We start from the raw sequence: 20,859 nt of genomic DNA on the forward strand, positions 1-20,859 counted from the left end.
CCAGGTTGCTCAAAGCCCCACCCACCCTGGCCTTGAACACTTCCAGGGATGGGGCAGCCACAGCTTCTCCAGGCAATCTGTTCCAGTGCCTCACCACCCTCATAGTAAAGAGTTTCTTCCTTACACCTAACCTAAATTTACCCTCTTTCCATTTAAAACCATTACCCCTTGTCCTATCACTACATGCTCTTGTAAAAAGTCCCTCTCCAGCTTTCTTGTAGGTGCCCTTCAGGTACTGGAAGGCTGCTATAAGATCTCCCTGGAGCCTTCTTTTCTCCAGGATGAACAACCCCAGCTCTCTCAGCTTGTCTTCAAAGGAAAGGTGCTCCAGCCCTCTGACCATCTTTGTGACCCTCCTCTGGACCTGTTCCAACAGGTCCATGTCCTTCTTACTTGGGGGCCCCAGAGCCAGACGCAGTACTCCAGGTGGGGTCTCACAAGAGCAGAGAATCACCTCCCTCGACCTGCTGGTCTTTTGATGTGGCCCGGGATACAGTTAGGTTTCTGGCCTGCCAGCACACATTACTGGGTCACATGGAGCTTCTCACCCACCAACACCCCCAAGTCCTTCTCCTCAGAGCTGCTCTCAACCCACACTCCACCCAGCCTCTATTTGTGCTTGGGATTGCCCCAACCCATGTGCAGGAACTTCCACTTGTCCTTGTTGAACTTCATGAAGTTTGCACAGGCCCACCTCTCAAGACTATCAAGGTCCCTCTGGATGGCATCCCTTCCTTCCAGTGCATCAACTGCACCACTCAGCTTAGTGCTGTCAATAAACTTGCTGAGGGTGCACTCAATCCCACTGTCCACGTCACCAACAAAGCCGTTAAACAGCACTGATCCCAATACCAACCCCTCAGTAACGCCACTCGTCACTGTTCTCCACTTGGACATTGAGCTGTTGACTGCAACTCTTTGAGTCTGACCATCCAGCCAATTCCTTATCCACCAGTGGTCCATCCATCAAATCCATGTCTCTCTAATTTAGAGATGAGCCGTTAAACAGCACTGATCCCAATACCAACCCCTCAGTAACGCCACTCGTCACTGTTCTCCACTTGGACATTGAGCTGTTGACTGCAACTCTTTGAGTCTGACCATCCAGCCAATTCCTTATCCACCAGTGGTCCATCCATCAAATCCATGTCTCTCTAATTTAGAGATGAGGACGTCATGCAGGACAGTGTCAAATGCTTTGCACAAGCCCAGGTAGATGACGTCAGTTGCTCTGCCCTTATCCACCAACTCTATAACCCTGTCGTCTATGACAGGCCACCAAATTTGGTGGTCAGACATGATTTGCCCCTAGTGAAGCCACGCTGGCTGTCACCAATCACCTCCTTATTTCCCATGTGCCTTCGCATAGTTTCCAGGAGGATTTGCTCCATGATCTTGCCTGGCACAGAGGTGCGACTGCCTGGCCTATAGTTCCCTGGGTCTTCCTTTTTGCCCCCTTTTCAAAAATGGGGGTGACATTTCCCCTTTTCCAGGCAGTGGGACCTTCACTGGACTGCCACAACTTCTCAAATATGATAGTGGCTTAGCAACTTCAGATACCGGTTCCCTCAGGACCCACAGATGCATCTCATCAGGTCCCATAGACTTGTACATCTTCAGGTTCCTTAGATGTCTCAGACCTGATCTTCTCCTGCTGTGGGTACTTCTTCATTCTCACAGTCCCTGCCTCTACCTTCTGCAACTTGGGTAGTGTGTCTTGAGCAGTTGCCAGCGAAGACCGAGGCCAAAAATTTGCTGGGTACCTCAACCTTCTCCATATCCCAGGTAACAAGGTCTCCTGTTTCCTTCCGGAGAGGGCCCACATTTTCCCTAGTCTTCCTTTTATCACTGACGTACCGATAGAAGCTTTTCTTGTTGCCCTTGACGTCCCTGGCCAGATTTAATTCTATCAGGGCTTTAGCTTTCCTGACCTGATCCCTGTCTGCTCAGACAATTTCTCTGTATTCTTCCCAGGCTACCTGTCCCTGCTTCCACACTCTGCAGGCTTCCCTTTTATGTCTGAGTTTGCCCAGGTGCACCTTGTTCATCTATGCAAGCCTCCTGATGTTTTTGCCTGACTTTCTCTTTATTGGGATGTATCACTCCTGACCTTGCAGGAGGTGATCCTTGAACATTAACCAGCTTTCTTGGGTCCCTCTTCCCTCCAGGCCTTTATCCCATGGCCCTCTACCAAACAGATCCCTGAAGAGGCCCAAATGCTCTCCTGAAGTCCAAGGTAGTGAGCTTACTGTGAGCCCTCCTCACTGCCCTAAGGATCTTGAACACCATTTCATGATCACCACAGCCAAGGCTGCCCTTAAGCTTCACATTCATCACCAGCCCCTCCTTGTTGGTGAGAACCAGGTCCAGTATAACACCTCTCCTTGTTGGCTTCTCTATCACTCAGAGAAGGAGTTGGTGAGAACCAGGTCCAGTATAACACCTCTCCTTGTTGGCTTCTCTATCACTCAGAGAAGGAAGTTGTCATCAACACATTCCAGGAACCTCCTGATTGCTTATGGCCTGCTGTGTTGTCCCTCCTAGAGATATCAGAGTGGTTGAAGCCTCCCATGAGGGCCAGGGCCTGTGAACATGAGGCTGCTCCTATCTGTCTACAGAGGGTCTCATCTGCTTGATCTTCCTGGCCAGGTAGCCTGTAGCAGACCCCTACTATAATGTCACCTGTCCCTGCCCCCCTTTAATCCTGACCTATAAGCTCTGTCAGCTTCTCATCTATCCCCAGGAGGAGCCCCATGCACTCCAGATGGTCACTGACATGGAAGGCAACACCCTCTCCTCACCTCCGCTGCCCATCCTCCCTAAAAAGCCTGTATCCCTCCATTCCAATGCTCCAGTCATAGGAGCCATCCCACCACATCTCCATGATGCCAATAAGATCATAGCCCCACAGGAGTGCATACATCTAACTCCTCGTTTATTTCCCATGCTACATGCATTTTGAGAGGAATTTTCAACTACTGTCCTTGAGCAACTTTATTATGCTTTCAGTGCCATTAATCTAATTAAATATTTAGGTGTGAAAGAATTTAGTCTAATTTTTAGTGTTTTTTTTTTAACTTATTTGTTAACCAATTTCAACTTCATTATTATACCAGGAATAGTAAAATTTTATGGATTGTACTAATTTAGTTCTGAAATCCAGATCCGCAGTACATAGCTGTATCTTACATTAGTATTTTCTACTCATGTTCAGATATTTTGACCATGACCCTCCTCATTCAGCTCCCTTCCAGAGAACAATCTGTCCTATAAAAGTACACATGTGAAAAGGCTTTTTAACACTTTTGTATTAAGTCCTGGAAATGAGATTTGCTGAAGCATGTCCAAGTGTTTTACGAAATACAGTCTGTACATTATTTGTTGTGATACTGGTATTTAGATAAAAGATAAGCAGGGATCATTTTCGTTCCTTGTTCAGTTTATTTTTGAGATGGCTCTAACAAGCTTGGTGAGGGGAACTGTTTATTTTTGATCATCATTAGCCCACTGAATAAAGTCAAGCTACTGAAGTTAGGTCAAATGTGGTTGCTTCAGTGAAATGAACTGAATATCCACACAGTTCACTCCATACTTCAAGATACTTCACAACAAACCTAGTTGATCTCTATGCTTCTTAAAGACACAAAAGAACTCAAATGTACACTTTGGCTTTGCTACCCTTTAAGGATAAGTTTTCAAACAAAAACACAGAACTGTCTTTCAAAAAATAGCATAGTTGAATATACAATGAAATCCTGAACAAGGTTAAAGAGGAACAACTCAAAAACAAGCAGAAAGAGCCTTCCCACGGTAAAGGTTCCGCTTCCAAAAATGCACAGGCAAGTTGTTTTGGGTTTTTTTTTTTTAATCCTGGGGCAAAAGCCAGCTGGCAAAGCACAACAGAAAAAAGCATAACAGACTATTAAATAAAGATATAATACCTGGCTCAGGGTAGCCTAGACTAGCATAGGATAGTCTCCTAGGAAAATCCTAGTTTAGTAGTCGGGATATTGTAATCCGTCAGCCTACCAGAGCACCTTGACAGAACTACTTTTTTATATTCTTTTTATATAGATATATCTCTGTGTGTGTGTATATTGCCCTGTTTTGTTCTCACCATGACTACCAACTTTCATTCCCTTCCACCAGTCACCGGAGTCAGGCTATTAGCTCAAGTGATCTTCAGTGCAACGATACTACATTCTTACCACCTTGAAAACATTTCAGTCTAAATTATAAATGACCACTCATGTGGCCACCTTTATCTGTTCAACTCAATTTTTTGAGAGATTGAGCTCTGACCCACACTGAAAATATAGTTCAGTGGTTTTATTACAAATAAATATGTGATGTATTACTTAACCTCTCTGGGTTTAGTGTTACAGAATTACTAGAAGATGCTGTAGAAAAAAGTTATGCTTTCCTTTTCTATTCATTTAACATGAAGAGCAGACTTGCCATATATGACACTTAAGACAAATGCTCTTATCAAAGATGTGTTATTTTGGCATGTCATAAACCCCCATTATATTATATTATTCATCACATTGTTTGTGTATTTTTTGGAAAACACCTAAGTTCCTTTTCCTGTTTAAATTCATTTACTTATGAAGAATAGTTGATCCTAGGCCATTATCTACCCCTCTAGTAGCTCAGATTACTTTGAAAAGTGTTTTTGTGCTTTTCAAAAAATTAAGTTTAGCAAAAAGTTGCTACACCTATTATAATTATTCCTAATTATTTCTTATTCCTACATTCTTGATGTACACAAATTTAAACAATGGTACTACAAAGGCCAGATATAAGTCACAGGTTTTTTTCAAGTTCCTATGCAGATGCCAAGTTTTCAGTTTCCCAGTTGTCCCACTGAGGTAATGAAATACATGAGCAGCCCTAAACTACCTGGTTGAAGGCTAGGCCACAACACAGGATTAAAAAAATTATTTATGAAATTACTTACGCCTTCCTAAAAAAAGGATGTATTTTGCAGGAGCAATAAAACATTACTGTTGCTTCAACAAACATCACACTTGTTCTGCCAATTCAACTACCTTTGTGCCTCTAGCCATAACGGTTCTTGTACTAGAGGACTGCTGGGTATATAGGTTAAACATGCCTGTTGTGCATTAAGCATAACAGTTATCTACTTTATTTGTTTGGTATTCCACTTTACACCTTTATTTATCTTGGGGTGAGAAAGGATAAAAATAAAGAAAGAATCTCCTAATTGAAATTTGCCCTTGTATTCACTTGAATGCATATGACATCACAGGTGCCAACTGGCAGATCTTCCCTGAAGACACCTGGGAAACATGCAAGACATCTTTTATTAAAGATGACAAGGTGCACTCAGCTAAGTGAGCACTATTCCCCAACCACCAAACTTTCAAGACTGGGCAAAGTGACAACAAACAAGGAAGACAGACCAGTAATATAAACACACAAATCTATATCCAATGAAACAGCTAGTAAGTGAATCTCTTAAAAAAAACCTTTAATGCACCCTTATGTGTTCAGTGTGGATGACATGACAGATCTACAAAGGCAGCTTTTTCCACATGGAAAATGCAGCAATGTTAAATTTATCTCTCAATCCAACATGAAAGTATGTTTAATAATGGACCCATATAGCATTTTTCTATACGTGCCTCTAACATTGTCAGGCTGATAGGGGGTTTTGTTTGGTTGTTTTTTTAAGGGATATTTATCTTTCTCAAGCACCAACACTGCTCTCCATAGCTATGCATAAAAGCAAGCTCCTTTGAGTAGGAAGGATGACAGAACATCAAGTTGGCCTAAAAAAAAATTTGGCCCAGAACCCCACAAAAAGGTAAAAATTACCATCAGCACACTGAGCTCTGCCACTCCCCAAGTAGACACCATTCTCACTGGAAAAAGGATCTCAGATATTCAAGAATCTTGAGCAAGATGCTCTTACTGGCAGTCCATCAGCTTCAAGTTTTAAATCACAACAGCAGGAACTCTTGAGAGGAAGCCAGGGTGAGAGAGGATATTAAATCTATCACACCTTTAATAAGCCTGGAGATTACATGATGAACTAAACCAAATTTAGCCTGAAAACAAATGAAGACTGTGTGTCATGACACAGAATTTTCACAAAGACTAAGCCCTTAAATTATGGGAAGTATTCTAGGGAATCCAGATAGAAAAAAAGCAACTCTTTCACCAAAGTGCTCAGAATTACTAACCTCAACATGCAATCTTTGAAAGGCTGGCTTTTAAGAGGGTCTGAGCCCCTGAGGCAAGAGCTAGCTAAAGAAAAAAAAAAAAATCAGTTTTTCCTTTAAGTTGAAGTACCTGTTTTGGAAAAACCTTCCATGTATGAGAACCCATTGGTAGGCTAGTTTTCTGTACTCAGCAGCACCGGACTCTTACACCAGTGTTTAAAAGGCTGCTGTGGAACCATGAATATAGTAGCCTGGGTTAAATATTGACATACAGCCCTGGGTGTCTGAAGTACTGAACTGCATGCTTCCCACTGCTCTTGGCATTCATGTTTTGCTTCAGTTCCTGTCCATGTGGCTAATTGGTATTGCTGCTTCAAAAGACAGCTTGCACTGCTTAGATTTCTAGGTGGATGGTGATTGTTCTGCATTCATCTACCCAATACACAGGAAGGTGCTAGCTGGTCCTTGTTTTGTATGTGCAAGTCTTATTACCTCCAAGTAAGAGAAAATTGCATACTTTTTCACCAAGTACCATGTATTACTTCAGATTCCTGTTCTGTATTACGTAGCAGAAAGCTCAGAGAGCACTGTATTCCCTAGAATCTCTATCTATATAAAGTTTACATCATCAGGAAGGTATTCAACCAAGCAAATATTCGGAAGTCATCAGAAGAACTAGTCCATCCAAGCCAGGCTGATATGCACATGTGTATGCATATGTGTGCATACAGGAAGAACAGGGAAGCAGAAATCTACAAGAATACCGTTCCACAAAGAATGTAGTTCTGGGCAGTTTACACTACAGCAAAACCTGTTTTCATCAAAGCAGTGGAAACACTAAGGAGGGACAGCTTTCTTTGCAGGTTATGAACATTTTGTGTATTACTCCCATGGAGGTCCATTAAGATAAGCAAAGACTAGGACCTGCCATCAGTGGTTAGAAACAATAGCCAGATGGTCTTGATTTACATTTTTTTCTGGAATGAAGAGTTCACGACCCACTGACTACAGTCAAAATGCTCAAGCCAAAAATATCCACCGTATAGACTGAAGCATGAATTTCCCACCTGCCTGCAATTGCATTCACAGAAAAGCCAATTCTTACAAACAGGACAAGCTAAAAATTTTCCAAGGAAGACAGCAAGAGAAAAAACTGAACAGCACATATACCAGATATATCCCAAGCAAACAGCAATCTGTAACTATGTACTTATTCCTGTAAGAGGGGACAAGTCTGAAGGAAGATGGGAGACAGAAACTGACTGCATCACTTAAGGTAGTATGCACATACTACTTGGGCACCCAAGAAACTTTCTCCAATATGTTCCTTTAGCTGGTTTCACATCCAAGTCCACTCAATTGCTCTTCAGGAGCCCTTACTTTTCTATGTTCTGTAGCCACAAGGACTTTGTTGGTCTTAGTGCAGCCATGCTGCTGAAGTCTTTACTACACTGTAGAAAAGTACTGATTATTCCCAGAGTAAACAATGAAACCAAATCTGTATGTATCTTATGCATGGCTTTAATTTTCACAGAAGGTAAACAACATCAATCTAGCCTCCTAAGCAGCCCAAAATTTACTGTACTTCATCAGGGCTGGTACCACTGCCCTTTGAGGAGTCTGACAAGAAAAGTCTCTTTGCTTAGGAGAAGCTCCCTTCGATCAGCACTTTCCAAGAACCTTCCTCCAGGAGAAAAGCATGTCCTGTACCTGTCTGCAGTCCAGCCCCATTAAAATCCATTACCTGAGAATCATGCCATTAACAGATTCCCTGCACTTGACCTTGAACCCTGTCTTCAAGAAAACAAGCAGAACAACTGGCTTCCTGGATCCTTGGGGGACCCAAGTGCTCTGTTACATATGCTATTTGAGAGAGATATATATGCATCTATGTTACATGTACAAAATTGCTTAATTGGAAATGGATCCAAAGGAAGCAGAATTCCTTAATTCAATTACAATGTCTGCTAAAAACAGGCTTAGAGTTTTATTGGTTTGATTTCTTGAATAATATTTGTTGGCATTACCTCAAAATCTGTTTTTAGAAATAGAATATCTCTAAAGCTATGGAGAAATCTGTTTCAGTGCCAAAGAGCTCAGCATTTCTTTCACACCTGTGACAAGAAAAAGGACTAAGCTTCTAAGGAAGCTTTCAACTATTTTTTTTCTGGGATACAGAGGGAGACAACAGAATGCCAATCCTAAAGCAATCCAAGAGGCACAGATACTCATTTTTCAAGTGTTTGTGCCCAGGATATTGTAGCTTTTTACGTGGAAGAAAGTATGTCTTCCAAAAGGAAGGAAGTCCAGGCTACGCCTGGCTCTGACATTTCTCAGGGTACATGGTGATTTAATAGTTGGCCACACCAAAGACGAGCAAGGCAGATTTTCATTCGGATCACCTCTTATTTGCACCTGAGATGGAATGGGAGGTTTTGTTGGACTTAACTCCTACATTACAGGACCCTTAAGCTCTGCAACAGCACCTTAGACTGCAACTAGCACGCAGTGCATTTTTTTCTTCTTCTTCTCTATATATAAATGGGGATAAAAGCAAAACAGAGATGGCCTTTCACTAGCCTGTATTCGTAATGCAGACACAAGGCATAACAATTTGTTCAGGAGAACAATCTTTAGAGAATACACCATTCTCCCCAGTGGCTTCTACAGCTACCACATGATGCAATCATCTGGTCCTCTAACAACTGCCTTTTGTATGTTCTTGCAAGGAGCCTGGCAAGAGATATCAGAAGTAAATGCTCCTGCAGATCTAACAGATCTGCTGCTAGTAACAACAGCAGCACTGGAAGGAGGGACAGTATAAGAAGTACTAATACACCAGTAGGTGTTCAGCCCTGCTAGACTCATGTCCACCTTTGGTACAGACCTGTAGTATCAGTACTGAAAGTTATCAGAACCACATATCAAATCTGGGATAGGTCACAATAAATTCAGAAAAAACAAGATACAACTTGGGTCCTGTATCATTTCAAAACTGAGGATGGTTAACTTAAGCCTATAGGCTCAAGAGGTTTCTCAGCAGGAGTGAAGCACATCTGTTCTTACTGAGCTGAAGATCAGAATCTGACCTCTGGAAAGGCCATACCAAGGCTTAGGCCCAAATATTGTTCCAACAGCACAATCAAAAGTTGAGGGTTAATGATAAGATAGTTTAATATTGGCAAGTTCAACTAAAAATTTAATCTAGACAAAGGACAAATTAATGCAAGCTACAATAGGCATCTACAGCAAGCTTTCTTTTCATGCAACTTGCTCATGTGCCTTCAGACCTACTTCAAAACTTGACAATACACACAGATGAGCTCTGCCTGTTATCCTCTGTAGTTAACAGCTGAACTCCTTTTGCTCAAGTAGGTATCAGCTCTGCAGCATGCCTTCTGTACTCCTCACACAGCTCTTAAGTGCAATATTCACTGCAGCATCGATATGCTAGAAACCTCATAGCTCAGTGTTCACAGAAGCTCTTTACATGTAAAGTTTAATTTCCCAGATCTACAACCACATTCAAATGGAGGCTCAACATAATGTATGCTAAGCAATGCACTTCACTTCAGGGCTTTCCTTCTGCTTTTCTCACCAACTCCTTTTCACCATCTTTCCTCTCCACTCAGACTTTTAGCTCCTTCCTCTTCAAAGCACCATTGCTGCTTTGTCCAGTGTCACTCAGCAGCGGAGAAAACTGAAGGTTGGCTAAATTGTCAGGTGTTTTTTGATGGGTTTTTTTGTTTTTACTTGACAAAACAGTACACCTACTTCTTCCTGATGAAAGAATTATAGAAGGTCTCCAAACTTTTATATCACCCACTCTCTCTTCTAAGCTTCTTCCTCATTTTCATGATTTCATTTATCATCTCTAAGATATCTTCAAGTGCCCTCTTATAAACCTCCTAATACCCCTGATACTGCTTGCACCTAACTAATACCTTTTTCTTTTACCTGGAGATGTGTTCTCACTTCTGAAAAATATTCCAACAAAGTAAGCTGTAATATCCTGCTGCTTAACAAAGCTGTTTTGTCTCAAATTTTTCAGACATATTCAGTGAATGTTTGGAATAACCATCCTATTCTTATTGTTTTTTAAGAGCAGAATAGCATCCCGATCTAATGCAGGAAATCTAACACCAATAATCTAGTAATAATCCAGATAACTAGTAAAAGAAACTAAACAAAGCCAGTGTAGTTTCAGTCCACAGTAAATGAAGAGCACAAATAAAAATAATTTAATTTCTAAAGCTGGAGAATTATGTGATATAGCAACAGCCTCCTTAATTCTTGCAGTGCATAATAACATCTGAATGACACTACAAATACAATCATTCGCTGGATTCCCAAAGTAGTACGCCCTTTGGATCCATACCAGTTACATATGGGCACAAAGTATTTTCCCTTACCTTTCTTCTTTATCAAAAAAAACCCAAAAACAAACACAAGCATTGTCTTATTTCTTGTTGCTGCTTTGATGAGGCTTACTTACCGCTTCAGAATTATCAATGAAAGGGTCTGTTTCATCATAACCATAACCTATATCAATTAGATCCTGCAGGCGATCCTTCCGATGTTTGTGGGGCTTTCCACCCTGAAAACAAAAGCAAGCATTATAATAATTTGGGAAATGGGAAAGCAATGTACTAAAGTCTACAAAACATAAAGGCACTGGAGGGATGGTCATTCAGGGAATTAGCAGTTTTGCTTTCTTGGATGCTTTCTTGAAGATGGTCCAGATGACTAATAAAAACCTTCACAGAGGAACAAGTTCTGGCAAACATGCTTTACTTATCCTCACCGGAATCATCACTGAAAGGTATTCACTAGCCACCTGGTTTCTACATGACCGAGATCTTCCTAAGATTTCCTATTTAGATATGTTTCACTGCCCTATATTTTTAAAACATAGCAATAGGACTACTAGTGATAGAAGGACCAGGATAATTTAGAAAGTGTTAAGTTTTTCAGTATGTTACAGAGTCATTACAAAGGAAAATACTGATAGCCTAGCATTCGGTTTCCCCGCACAAGATGGATTGCTTCTCCACAGAAGAGTAAAGCCTAAGTCAAAAAAGAAAAGTATTCATTTGGTACTTGCAGATATGGTGTCTATGAGTTTTCAAGAAGTTATGGCATTCATAAAACATAACTGAAGAAAAACATATTAAGACAAAATCCTTTGAAATGCAAGAGCCGTTATCTCAGTTGATAGGACTGGACATAAAATGGTTACCTGAGTAGCTTAAAGCCAGAAGCTGCATCACAGAGTTTGGGCTCACTTACCTCCTGCAGACAGTAAGCCTCATTTTAACATGTAAGTAATTTCCTCATGTGAAAGTTTTATTGTTAAACCAAGTCAAGTAAAAACTCGCACCTAGCTCAAACATTCAGGTAATCTAAACTTAGTTATACAAATGAGAATCTACTTGGATATAAGGCACAGTTTTCTAACTCCCATATATTGTCAAAATTGTCAATATAAAAGTCTTAAAAGATAAAATTCTCCAAAAAGCACCACCTTCACTGAACTGGTAAGCAATATTCTTCCATGAATTTGAGAAGACTTGCTCCTGAAACTTCTCTGCCTGTACTCTGGAGTTCTAAGAATGTTTAGAATGAGTCTTTTCAGTTGTGACATCCAAATATCACAACCCACTTGTTACTTAGTAAGTAGACAGTGTTCAAAGGAGGTTTCATCCTTGCTCTTTTATAAGAGGTGTAAGCTGAACACCTCCATTTTAAAAATATTTTGCAAGAATTCAAGTTTGTAACTGAGTAAAGGATGCACTCTTGCAAGCAAACAGGAATCTCAAGTATAATTAAATAAATAAATGCAAGAGTCCTAGGAGAATAACCTCAAAGGTGAGTTCTGGTTTTAGTTCAGGTTTCCAAGCCATATTCCAAGCCTCAGGTTTCCAAGCTATTTTCTATCAGTCCTATCATCCCCTACAGTCAGTCATCTGGTAAAACGTCTGAATGACTGCATGCAGTACTTTTTTTCCTTTTTTAAAAAAGTTTGGATGAGAGAAGAAAGAAAAAAATCTTAGAAAAGTAAGTGTAGCACTTAAGAATTCTGTTTAAACTCCACTGCAAACGCTTAAGTAATTCTCATGATTCTGACTGAGACGCCAGCAGGCTGTCTGAAGAATGCTACATAAACTATACTTTACCTCTACTGCTCTCACTAATGTGTAATGCAAACCACCTCTGCACCACATCTCTTACTAAGTCCAAGTAACCATCACCATCCTTCTTTGTGAGTCCAAAATCCTTTTGCAGCAATGGCTATCCTATGATTTCAGTGTATGGGCATTAATTTTTTTTTTTTTTTAATTCTCAATGCATTTTGACTGGCTGTTATTCATAAAAACATAGAGCAGATACAGAACAAAGTTAATAAAAAAAGAAGTCTCATAATAGCTGAATAAAAGCAGGATTAAAATAGTAACTTGTATTCAGACATGAAAATATCTGAACCATTTCATACATAGAGGACTTCCTTCAGGCTGCTTCTACCCTGTTATGTTTAAGGAAATGCGTTGAAAGTCCATATGATGAAGATGTTAAGCGCACGACCACAGCAGAAGAACTGAAGGGATTATCCGCATCAGTGTTTACTATGCAGCAGTTCAGGAAAGTTTTACCACTGAAGCTTTTCACCTTTCCCAAAAAGGTTCCTGCAAACTTTCTGTCCCAGAACATAACCAGACAAGATACTAGAACAAATTAAGATGTCTAGTTCCTGAGGCTGCAAATAGTACACATTCAGAAAATTTAAATAAGAGTTCAACAAATTAACCGTGGTAGGTAACCTAAGGTGCAAACAACCTTTGCTCAACACAACTAGAAAGTGGCAAATGCAATGCCAATTTTCAAAGAATCTCTCAAGGGCCACAGCAGAGTCTATAAACAAGTACATCTGATCTCTATATTGGGCAAGTTAATGAAGTTATAAAGAACAGAATCAGCAGGCACAAGAATATATATATGTATTCCAGAGTGGGAAAGAATTTTGGTAGAAGGAAGCAGTACTTCAAATGCTTTAAAAAAGGTCCAAAGACCTTGAAAGACAAGAAACTATCATGGGATAAGAGGGAAGGTCCACTGAAATTCACGTCTGGCTTAAGGCTAGGGAAGAAAGGGTAAGAATAAATATTTCGTTTTGGCAAAGTAAGTAATCAGTGAAATCACCAAGGAACGGGTATTCATTCATCTTTAGAAGCAACAGAGAGGGCTAACAGTTGCAGGGGTGAGATGACAGAAATTGCTGAGGATAGTAAATAAAAAAAGACAACTGAAAGACTTCAGTTTCTCTGAACTTAGTATGATAAATCAGTTGAATTCAGTATCAATAAAAGCAAGGTAATCCACACAAATGAAGTACAACCCAAAGAAGAAAAAAACCCAAACCACAGTTGGCTCCCAATATGTTATACTGCTCAGGAAGCACTGTAGCTGTTACCACACAATTCTGACATTTGCTCAACAACCAAGAGTGATCAAAAAATAAAAGAATTGGGACTTATGAAAAAGAGCAACAGAGAACAAAACCAAAAGTCATCATTATATCACTGATAAATCAGGGCATCCTATCATTAATATCCTTCATTCAAAAAAGAAATTAGAACAAAAAAAGGGAACAGTAAGCCAACAAGGATGTTTAAAGGTAAAAAACACTGCTTCTGTACAATAAGAGAATGTTAAGACACTTCAGCTGGGCAACAAAAGGGCTGAATTTAGATGACAGCATCAGAATTACATGCAGCATGCAGAAGAACAGGAAATACTTCACCCTTTCAATACAGAAACTATGGAGTACCAGGTTTAAACTTGGCTTTAGCTATGGAGCACCAAGCATCAGGTTTAAACGTGAAGTATGTTTTCATACAAAATAATCAACATAATACTCAGTGCCATGGAACACAATGTGAAATTCAATGAACCCAAAATGATCTGGCAAATTTATGGCAGAAAGCTATATGAAGGGTAGTTAAACACGCATCTTTCGGTTTCGGGAAATACTAAGTCACAGACTGCTATACAGGCACAGCAAAGTACTATCAATGCACACTTACTGTATTATGCTTTCAAGTAAGAGATTCTACTAGTGTCAGAGGACTATGCTACCATTCATTACATGGACTTTTGTTTTGATCCACTAAAAATTCTTACATTAGGTACAATATCATCCAAGATTCATTATCATGTTTTTACAACACAGAGCATTTGATTTTGTCTAGATAATAACAGTAATCAGAAGAATGAAAACGGGAACCAGTTGGAACAGATTTTTATGCTGGTGTTTAAAACATGCAGCAATTGCAAAAAAGTTCTGAATAATCAACTAAACAAATGGTACATTAACTTTATGCATCTTGTTTTACAAAAATGCATTTATTCATAGGCTTTTTCTTATCTGCAAGATATACCCAATACTGTACTGATTTGATTAGGAATACAGGAATTAATCTGAAAAGTAGTAAAAAGTCTTCAAGGAAGAGTGTTCTTCACACATCACATTTTTTCAGAAGTACTGCCATGTGTGCTATGATTAAAAAGACTGACTCCATTTTAAATGGATATAGGTAAGTCATACCTTATTAGTTTAAGAAGAATATAGTACTTCCTGCAAATCAAAAAGAAACTCTACTTTCTCATACAACCAGCGATTGCTTTTACACTAAAATGCTGTAAAAGAGAGAAGACTGGGTATCTACTTCACAGGATCCCTGTTCTAGTTTAAGCTAAGGAGAAAGCATCTCACTACAAGATTTAGAAGATGGCTGAATGTTGTCAGAACATGAGCAATTGTACTGGGTCAGTGTAAGAGATGCAATTCCTCTGAGCACGGAGGGTAAGTAGAGACTGATGGTTCTTGTATTGGAAGAGAGAAAAGACAGGGAGTATCTGACACAAGAACCATTAATCCCTCGCCACCCTCCATGCTTAGTGGCTCTAACCTATTAAGTTGTTCTTTATATAGAAGACATTTCCCTTCCAGGAATTTTGTAGGGTTTAGGGGCATAACGTACGGCAGAGAATGACAAAGGCAAAAAAAAAAATCAGAATAGCAAATAACAATCGAGATACAAGTACACCATAAATTTAAACTGTTGCGAACTGATAGTTTTTGTTACCTACTGCTTTCTAATAGTTGAAAGCATCTATTTGTCCCTTTTTATGACTACTGAGCATGGAACTTGTTTTCCTAAGTCTAGTTACACCATGTTTTGTCCATAAATGTGTATGTTTAGCTTTGATGTATGCATAAACGTATATGTAAAATTAGATTGCTTCTACTACCACTCCCTCCTACATATATTGCTTTACATGCTCTATACTGACTTTCATCTGCTGTAGTTAAGTAACTTGTTTCAGGACATTATAAAATCCTGACCTTGTATTATGGAAATGAGTTTTCTAGAAAAGTACAGTTTAAAGATTTTTCTCTCATATTCAAAAAATAATTTATCATTCAAATGATAAGCAAACAATATTCTGGATCTGCCTTCTCAATTCACACTGGGTATACTGGGTTTCATCAATTCCTCCAAGAGATGAAAATTATTCTTTCCAGTTTAAGGACTTTTGTTATGTATCACAGCTAACATGTCCTGAAACAGTAATTACTTCTACAGAATATATAGACCAGGCACTCAGAGAAATCTGCCTTTGTTAGAAAAAAATCCAAATAAATCAAGACAAGAAAGATTTTATTATGTATATTAACAGCAAAAGATACAAATGACTGCTCTTGTTTCCTCTCTTTATTATTAAGGTGCTCTATTAGTAATCCAGAATATCAACATGCCTAAGCATGATGGTGAGTTTTGATTGCCAGCTCAGAATTAATCACCCAACCCTACCCATATGAATTCTTAGAGACCTATTTGGGTGTGGTTTTAGACAACATTTTCTGATTTCTACCTTCATTTATTAGTGAAAGCCTCTTTATGTTAGTACCTAGTGTTGTTCAAGTCATTCATGCTACACTTTCAGGAGTCAGCCGAGTATCTTTAGGCAGCTGGCAGCTACAAGATAAACTCATCAAGCAATGACTTATTATGCAACAAAAACGTCCTATGGAAGCATTCCAAACTAGTCAGAAATTCATCAAGATTCATCAGTACTTAGCCCAAACAGAAGAGTCGTTCAATAGTTCACAACAGCATTACATAAAAATTCTTTCCTTCGGCACAGCATTTATCATGAGTATTGACCTGCATCTATTACTCAGTTGTATTTATATAGGAAGCTTTTCCAAGAATAGCTTCACAAGCTATAACATCCTATAGACAAATCTATTTAGCAGACTTGTCTAATAAGCTTGTAGCAGCTTCAAGCTGCTCAAATGAAATATAATGAGACAGTCAGCTCAAAATGTATGGAGTTCATTTGACACTACATTAGCAACCCTATTCAGGAAAAAAATCTTATGTTAACATCTCTATAGCATCATAAGTTATTAGTATTAAATATTTGTCTATTTTAATACAGATACAGTAACTCACGTATTTCGTCTCAAACTTCTTGGCTAGCATTTCTACCTCATGCCGCTCACGTTGTTCATCATTAAATGGATCTTCCAAGTGAACCGATTTCTTCTGAAAAATGCAGAAATATTCATTCCATAAGAAACACACAGAATGCATCTAATAAAAACCCATTAAATGTCAGTAAACAATGCTCTGATCACTAAGTGGTCAGAATTTATGCTAAGAGAGTCCAAACACTTACTTTATTCTATAAAAATTAGTTTGACCCATTCAATTATCATTCAGTTACTTTTCTTCTAATGTGAACACAAGCAGAAAAACTGATAAATACACAGATTTATATTTGCCCAATCATTCCACTACAACCTCAAGCATGAGAGAACTACTGCCATTTGAGGTTCAAAGAGACAACTAACTCCTTTTCACTTCTGCTTCCACTGGTGCCTCTTACTGGTGCTGTGATTCTTCTAGATACAATACATAATTACTGTACCTGTGTGCTAATCATCAGGGAAGCAACCAGAAGACTAAAAAGCTCAGCAAGTTACAACCATATAACTAGTAATGTAACTCCTTTAACTCTTGTACTGGTATTTTTTCCTTTCTTCAGATAATTTCAGTAATCACAGCATGAATTCTACAAGATTGCCACTACTGCAGCCACAAGGACAACAAAGGCTTAATATTCCAGCTGTACAAATAAGCAGGAAGTACCTCCCCCCCCCCTTTTTTTTTTTGAGAAAAAGATTTTCACTGACAAGAAGTCAATCAAGCATATACACAGAGCCTCTTTTTTTCAGAAATAAGGTATGGCAGGGCTATCTTCTTCAAATTAGAGTTCACATAAAATACAGTAATCGTTGGAAGCTAAAATATGGTGGAACGGAGTTCCATTTTACAGAACTTTATAGGTGGCAACTAACTTCACTGCACATGGACCACTCATCAACGAATAAACAAAGATTTATGGTAGACTAAGACAGAATAAAGAAACACTAAGATCCAAAAAGCAAGATTCTTCCTCAACAGCCTGGAAAGCCAATATATTGACTAAATGGCAACCAAATAACGACAAGCGAGCCCAACAGTATCAAGACCAGTGTAATAAGTAAAGTAAGCTGAGCAAAACACCACATAATTATCTCAATTTTTTCTTTAAGTACTCAGTTGAGAAAATGTAAGATGTTACAGTTAATCCTGAAACATCTAGTAAGTTACACATGCATTTCCTGCAGGCATAACTAACTATAAAACACTGCTCAATTCATGCAACACTGACTTCCTTACTTTTAGCTGGGAAAACTTAATCCATACCTTCTGCTAGGCAAGTGTGTGTTTTTTTGAGTTGTGAAATGAGACAAGGCTAAGGCCAGAGGTCAAGCAAAATTTAGTACATAAAGGTTAACTTGCCTCTCTCCACCAAACTCTCAAAGCACACACTTTAATTAGTTAAGCACTATGGGAATCTCAAATTCGAACAAGTTTTCATTTTTACAGCTTCTGTCTGACGGACAGCTGTATTGGACTTCGCTGTAATTTTAAGAGATTACTACTTCAGCACCTTTATAGCCTGCTTGACAGAAGCCAACTTGGTCTTCTAGTCGATCTGAGTTACAATTTACGTACCAAGCTTCGATTGTGCCAACAGAAAAGGGAGAGCACTTTTACTTCCGCCAGTTGTTAAGAGGCAAATAAACTCTTCAACCACACTAAGTTATTACTGGCATACAAAAACTTTACATAAATAATTCCTACCAAAAGATGAACTCTACTAACAACCCTATCAAAGGATGTTCTCTTTATCAAGGCAAAAAAGCAGGGCAAGGACAGCACAAGCTTCTAATGCAAACATTTCCATTACTTTCTGATTCAGGCTAGGAACCCAAATTTGGAATTTAAAAAAAGTTGCATTCACCCTGTCAAATAAGTTTTGGGATTCTCTACTGTTCTATTAAGAGACCTATTAAAGCAATGCTTTAAATTATTCCTGTGCACCAGCCCTTCCTTTCCCAGAACAGCCTGCCTCTGGAGAACTTTCTTGGTTGCTCCAGTTCTGAGCAACACTACAAGACAGAAAGACAAGCTCCTCATTTTGTAATATGGAACTTTAATTGGAATAGTTATAAGGAAGTTGAGCAATTTCATATAAGGGATCAGGAGTCAATAATAGCTTTCAGAAAACCCAATTAATCTTTACCCTACAAAAACAAATTTACATTGTTCATTTTAAACTGATTCATTACTAAAACAACAAATAATTCAGAAATCTAAAACTCCACTTAAAACCAAAGCATTAACTGTCAACTAGTTACTACCTACCTAGAAAGAGTAAAACTCACAAATTCTGCAGAAAAGAGGCAGAGGGCAGGCATTTCTTGGCCAAGCTTCGTTTTTATCATGGTAGTTTTCTCTGCTGCATTAACCGGTATAAATCAGAGCTACTCTACTCCAAAAGCAAGATCAGTTTTCCTTTCACAATTTTTTCAGTTTTAGGATTTTGAACGTATCACATAATTTGTTGGTCTGAGAACAACCAGGATAAAATAGTCCTGTCATCCTAAACCTCCTGGACTGTGCTGAGCAAGTTCTTTTGTATTTGTTTAAAGTATGAAGGAACCAGTATGCACTAATTTTACTGCTGGATAAAACGCACATTTCCACTCTCTCTTCATGCTGATTGATACAAGGTTTTAAGTCCCTATCAGAGCAGCTTTTCCAGCTTCTACCATATAGCAAGCAAAAAGTTTAACTGACAGACCACGTACATATCAGTTTTTAAACAAGAACAAAGGTTTAGAATCACTTTAAAAGGATCACTATTGATGACACTGTTTTACATAATCAGCTGACTATTCCACATAGTCCAGCAACAGACAGGACATTATGATCCATTCATTTCAATTTGGACTCTATAGAGAGCTGAAAAACATACATAATTTCTTATAAAGCATTTCTATCACTATTTCTATCTTAAAAGCAGTCTCTGATCCCAATTGTACCAAAAATCTACTAAACCAATGCTCCCCTCAGCAGACATGGAACTTGTATCAGACCTACATAAAGTCATTTTACCCCGATTATGTAATTAACATATTACCAATGTACAGAAAAAGGCAGTTAGGGAACTGGCAACTGACAAAGGGAAAAAGTCAACCTCCACATACTGAACCACTTTCAAACACTAACACAATTTGCACCTTCATACAAGAACTGCTCAGAAAGATGGCACTTCAGAGAGCAGTAGACTACTGCTACAACAATTCAGAAGAGTCAGAACTGGCACGGTTTGCCCACAACAGCTGTAGGAGAGGATGAACAGAAGGAACCTTTTAATTTGGATCAGAAGACCTCAGAGGGATTAAAAAAGTGTCATTGATTTTTCTGTCTTCCACATTTGAACACAATCCAGTTCTACATCCCTCCTACTACAGAACAAAAAAAAGTGAGCAGGCTGGTAAGTATAGTTATGGCATCACCATCATCTAGAAATACTTTGGTTCATAAAACAGAGGTTTTAATCATTCTTGAGTTTGTGCTGGATGTAAAAATCCAATGGCGATATCAGTACTGGTATTTGAGGTCTGCTTTTATCACCAGATCTATCGCAGCCGTCTCAATAGTAGTTATTTCCTTACCCTCTGCCCTTGCCAAAAAGATTAAAATGTTCTTTAAAATGGTCCATATACCGGAATTAAAAGGAGCCACAACTATTTAAATCAAGTGCAACTTCACCAGTATCCTCAAGTCAGTAGGAATGAGGGGCTTAAGGACCTGCGTCTCTCTTCCTACTTGAGCACTGGGTCCTGTTGATTGGCTAATGCTGTCTGCTGCTTAAAGTTATCTGCACAAGCTTTTCTCCTTAAAAATCAAAGTAGCACGAGTACCAATGAGTTTCTGGTTGGGAGGAACGGGAAAAGAGAAAGTACTTTTTTTTCTTGAATTAAGTTCTTGACAGCTACAGGTGAGGCTCTAGTTTCAACAACATTAACTCTCATTCATCCCTGCCCCCCACCTCCCCAAGACTGCAGAAACTCATCTCCAAGTCTGCCAATGCTCACTTCACTGCTTCTCAAGGCTTGTAGCAGAGCCGGGCTAGTAACGCTTCGTTTACCTGCACAAAGCCCACAGACAATCCGGAACACAGACCCACATTGTAACAGTTTCGTTCA

General features: G+C 39.1%; 1 protein-coding gene across 1 annotated transcript in view; it reads right to left on the reverse strand.

Moving 5' to 3' along the window:
• UBN2 (ubinuclein 2) overlaps positions 1–16,798 on the reverse strand; it is a gene marked incomplete at its 5' end in the record, with an annotated part of 45,871 nt that extends 29,073 nt beyond the window's left edge. Inside the window, 2 exons of the mRNA XM_010290697.1 lie at positions 10,684–10,785; positions 16,706–16,798. Coding sequence (XP_010288999.1) covers positions 10,684–10,785; positions 16,706–16,798 — 195 coding nt within the window. The remainder of the gene's footprint in view (positions 1–10,683; positions 10,786–16,705) is intronic.
• Between the last annotated feature and the right edge of the window lie 4,061 nt (positions 16,799–20,859).

Source organism: Phaethon lepturus, unplaced genomic scaffold (assembly GCF_000687285.1).
Source record: "Phaethon lepturus isolate BGI_N335 unplaced genomic scaffold, ASM68728v1 scaffold3237, whole genome shotgun sequence".
NCBI lineage: Eukaryota > Metazoa > Chordata > Aves > Phaethontiformes > Phaethontidae > Phaethon > Phaethon lepturus.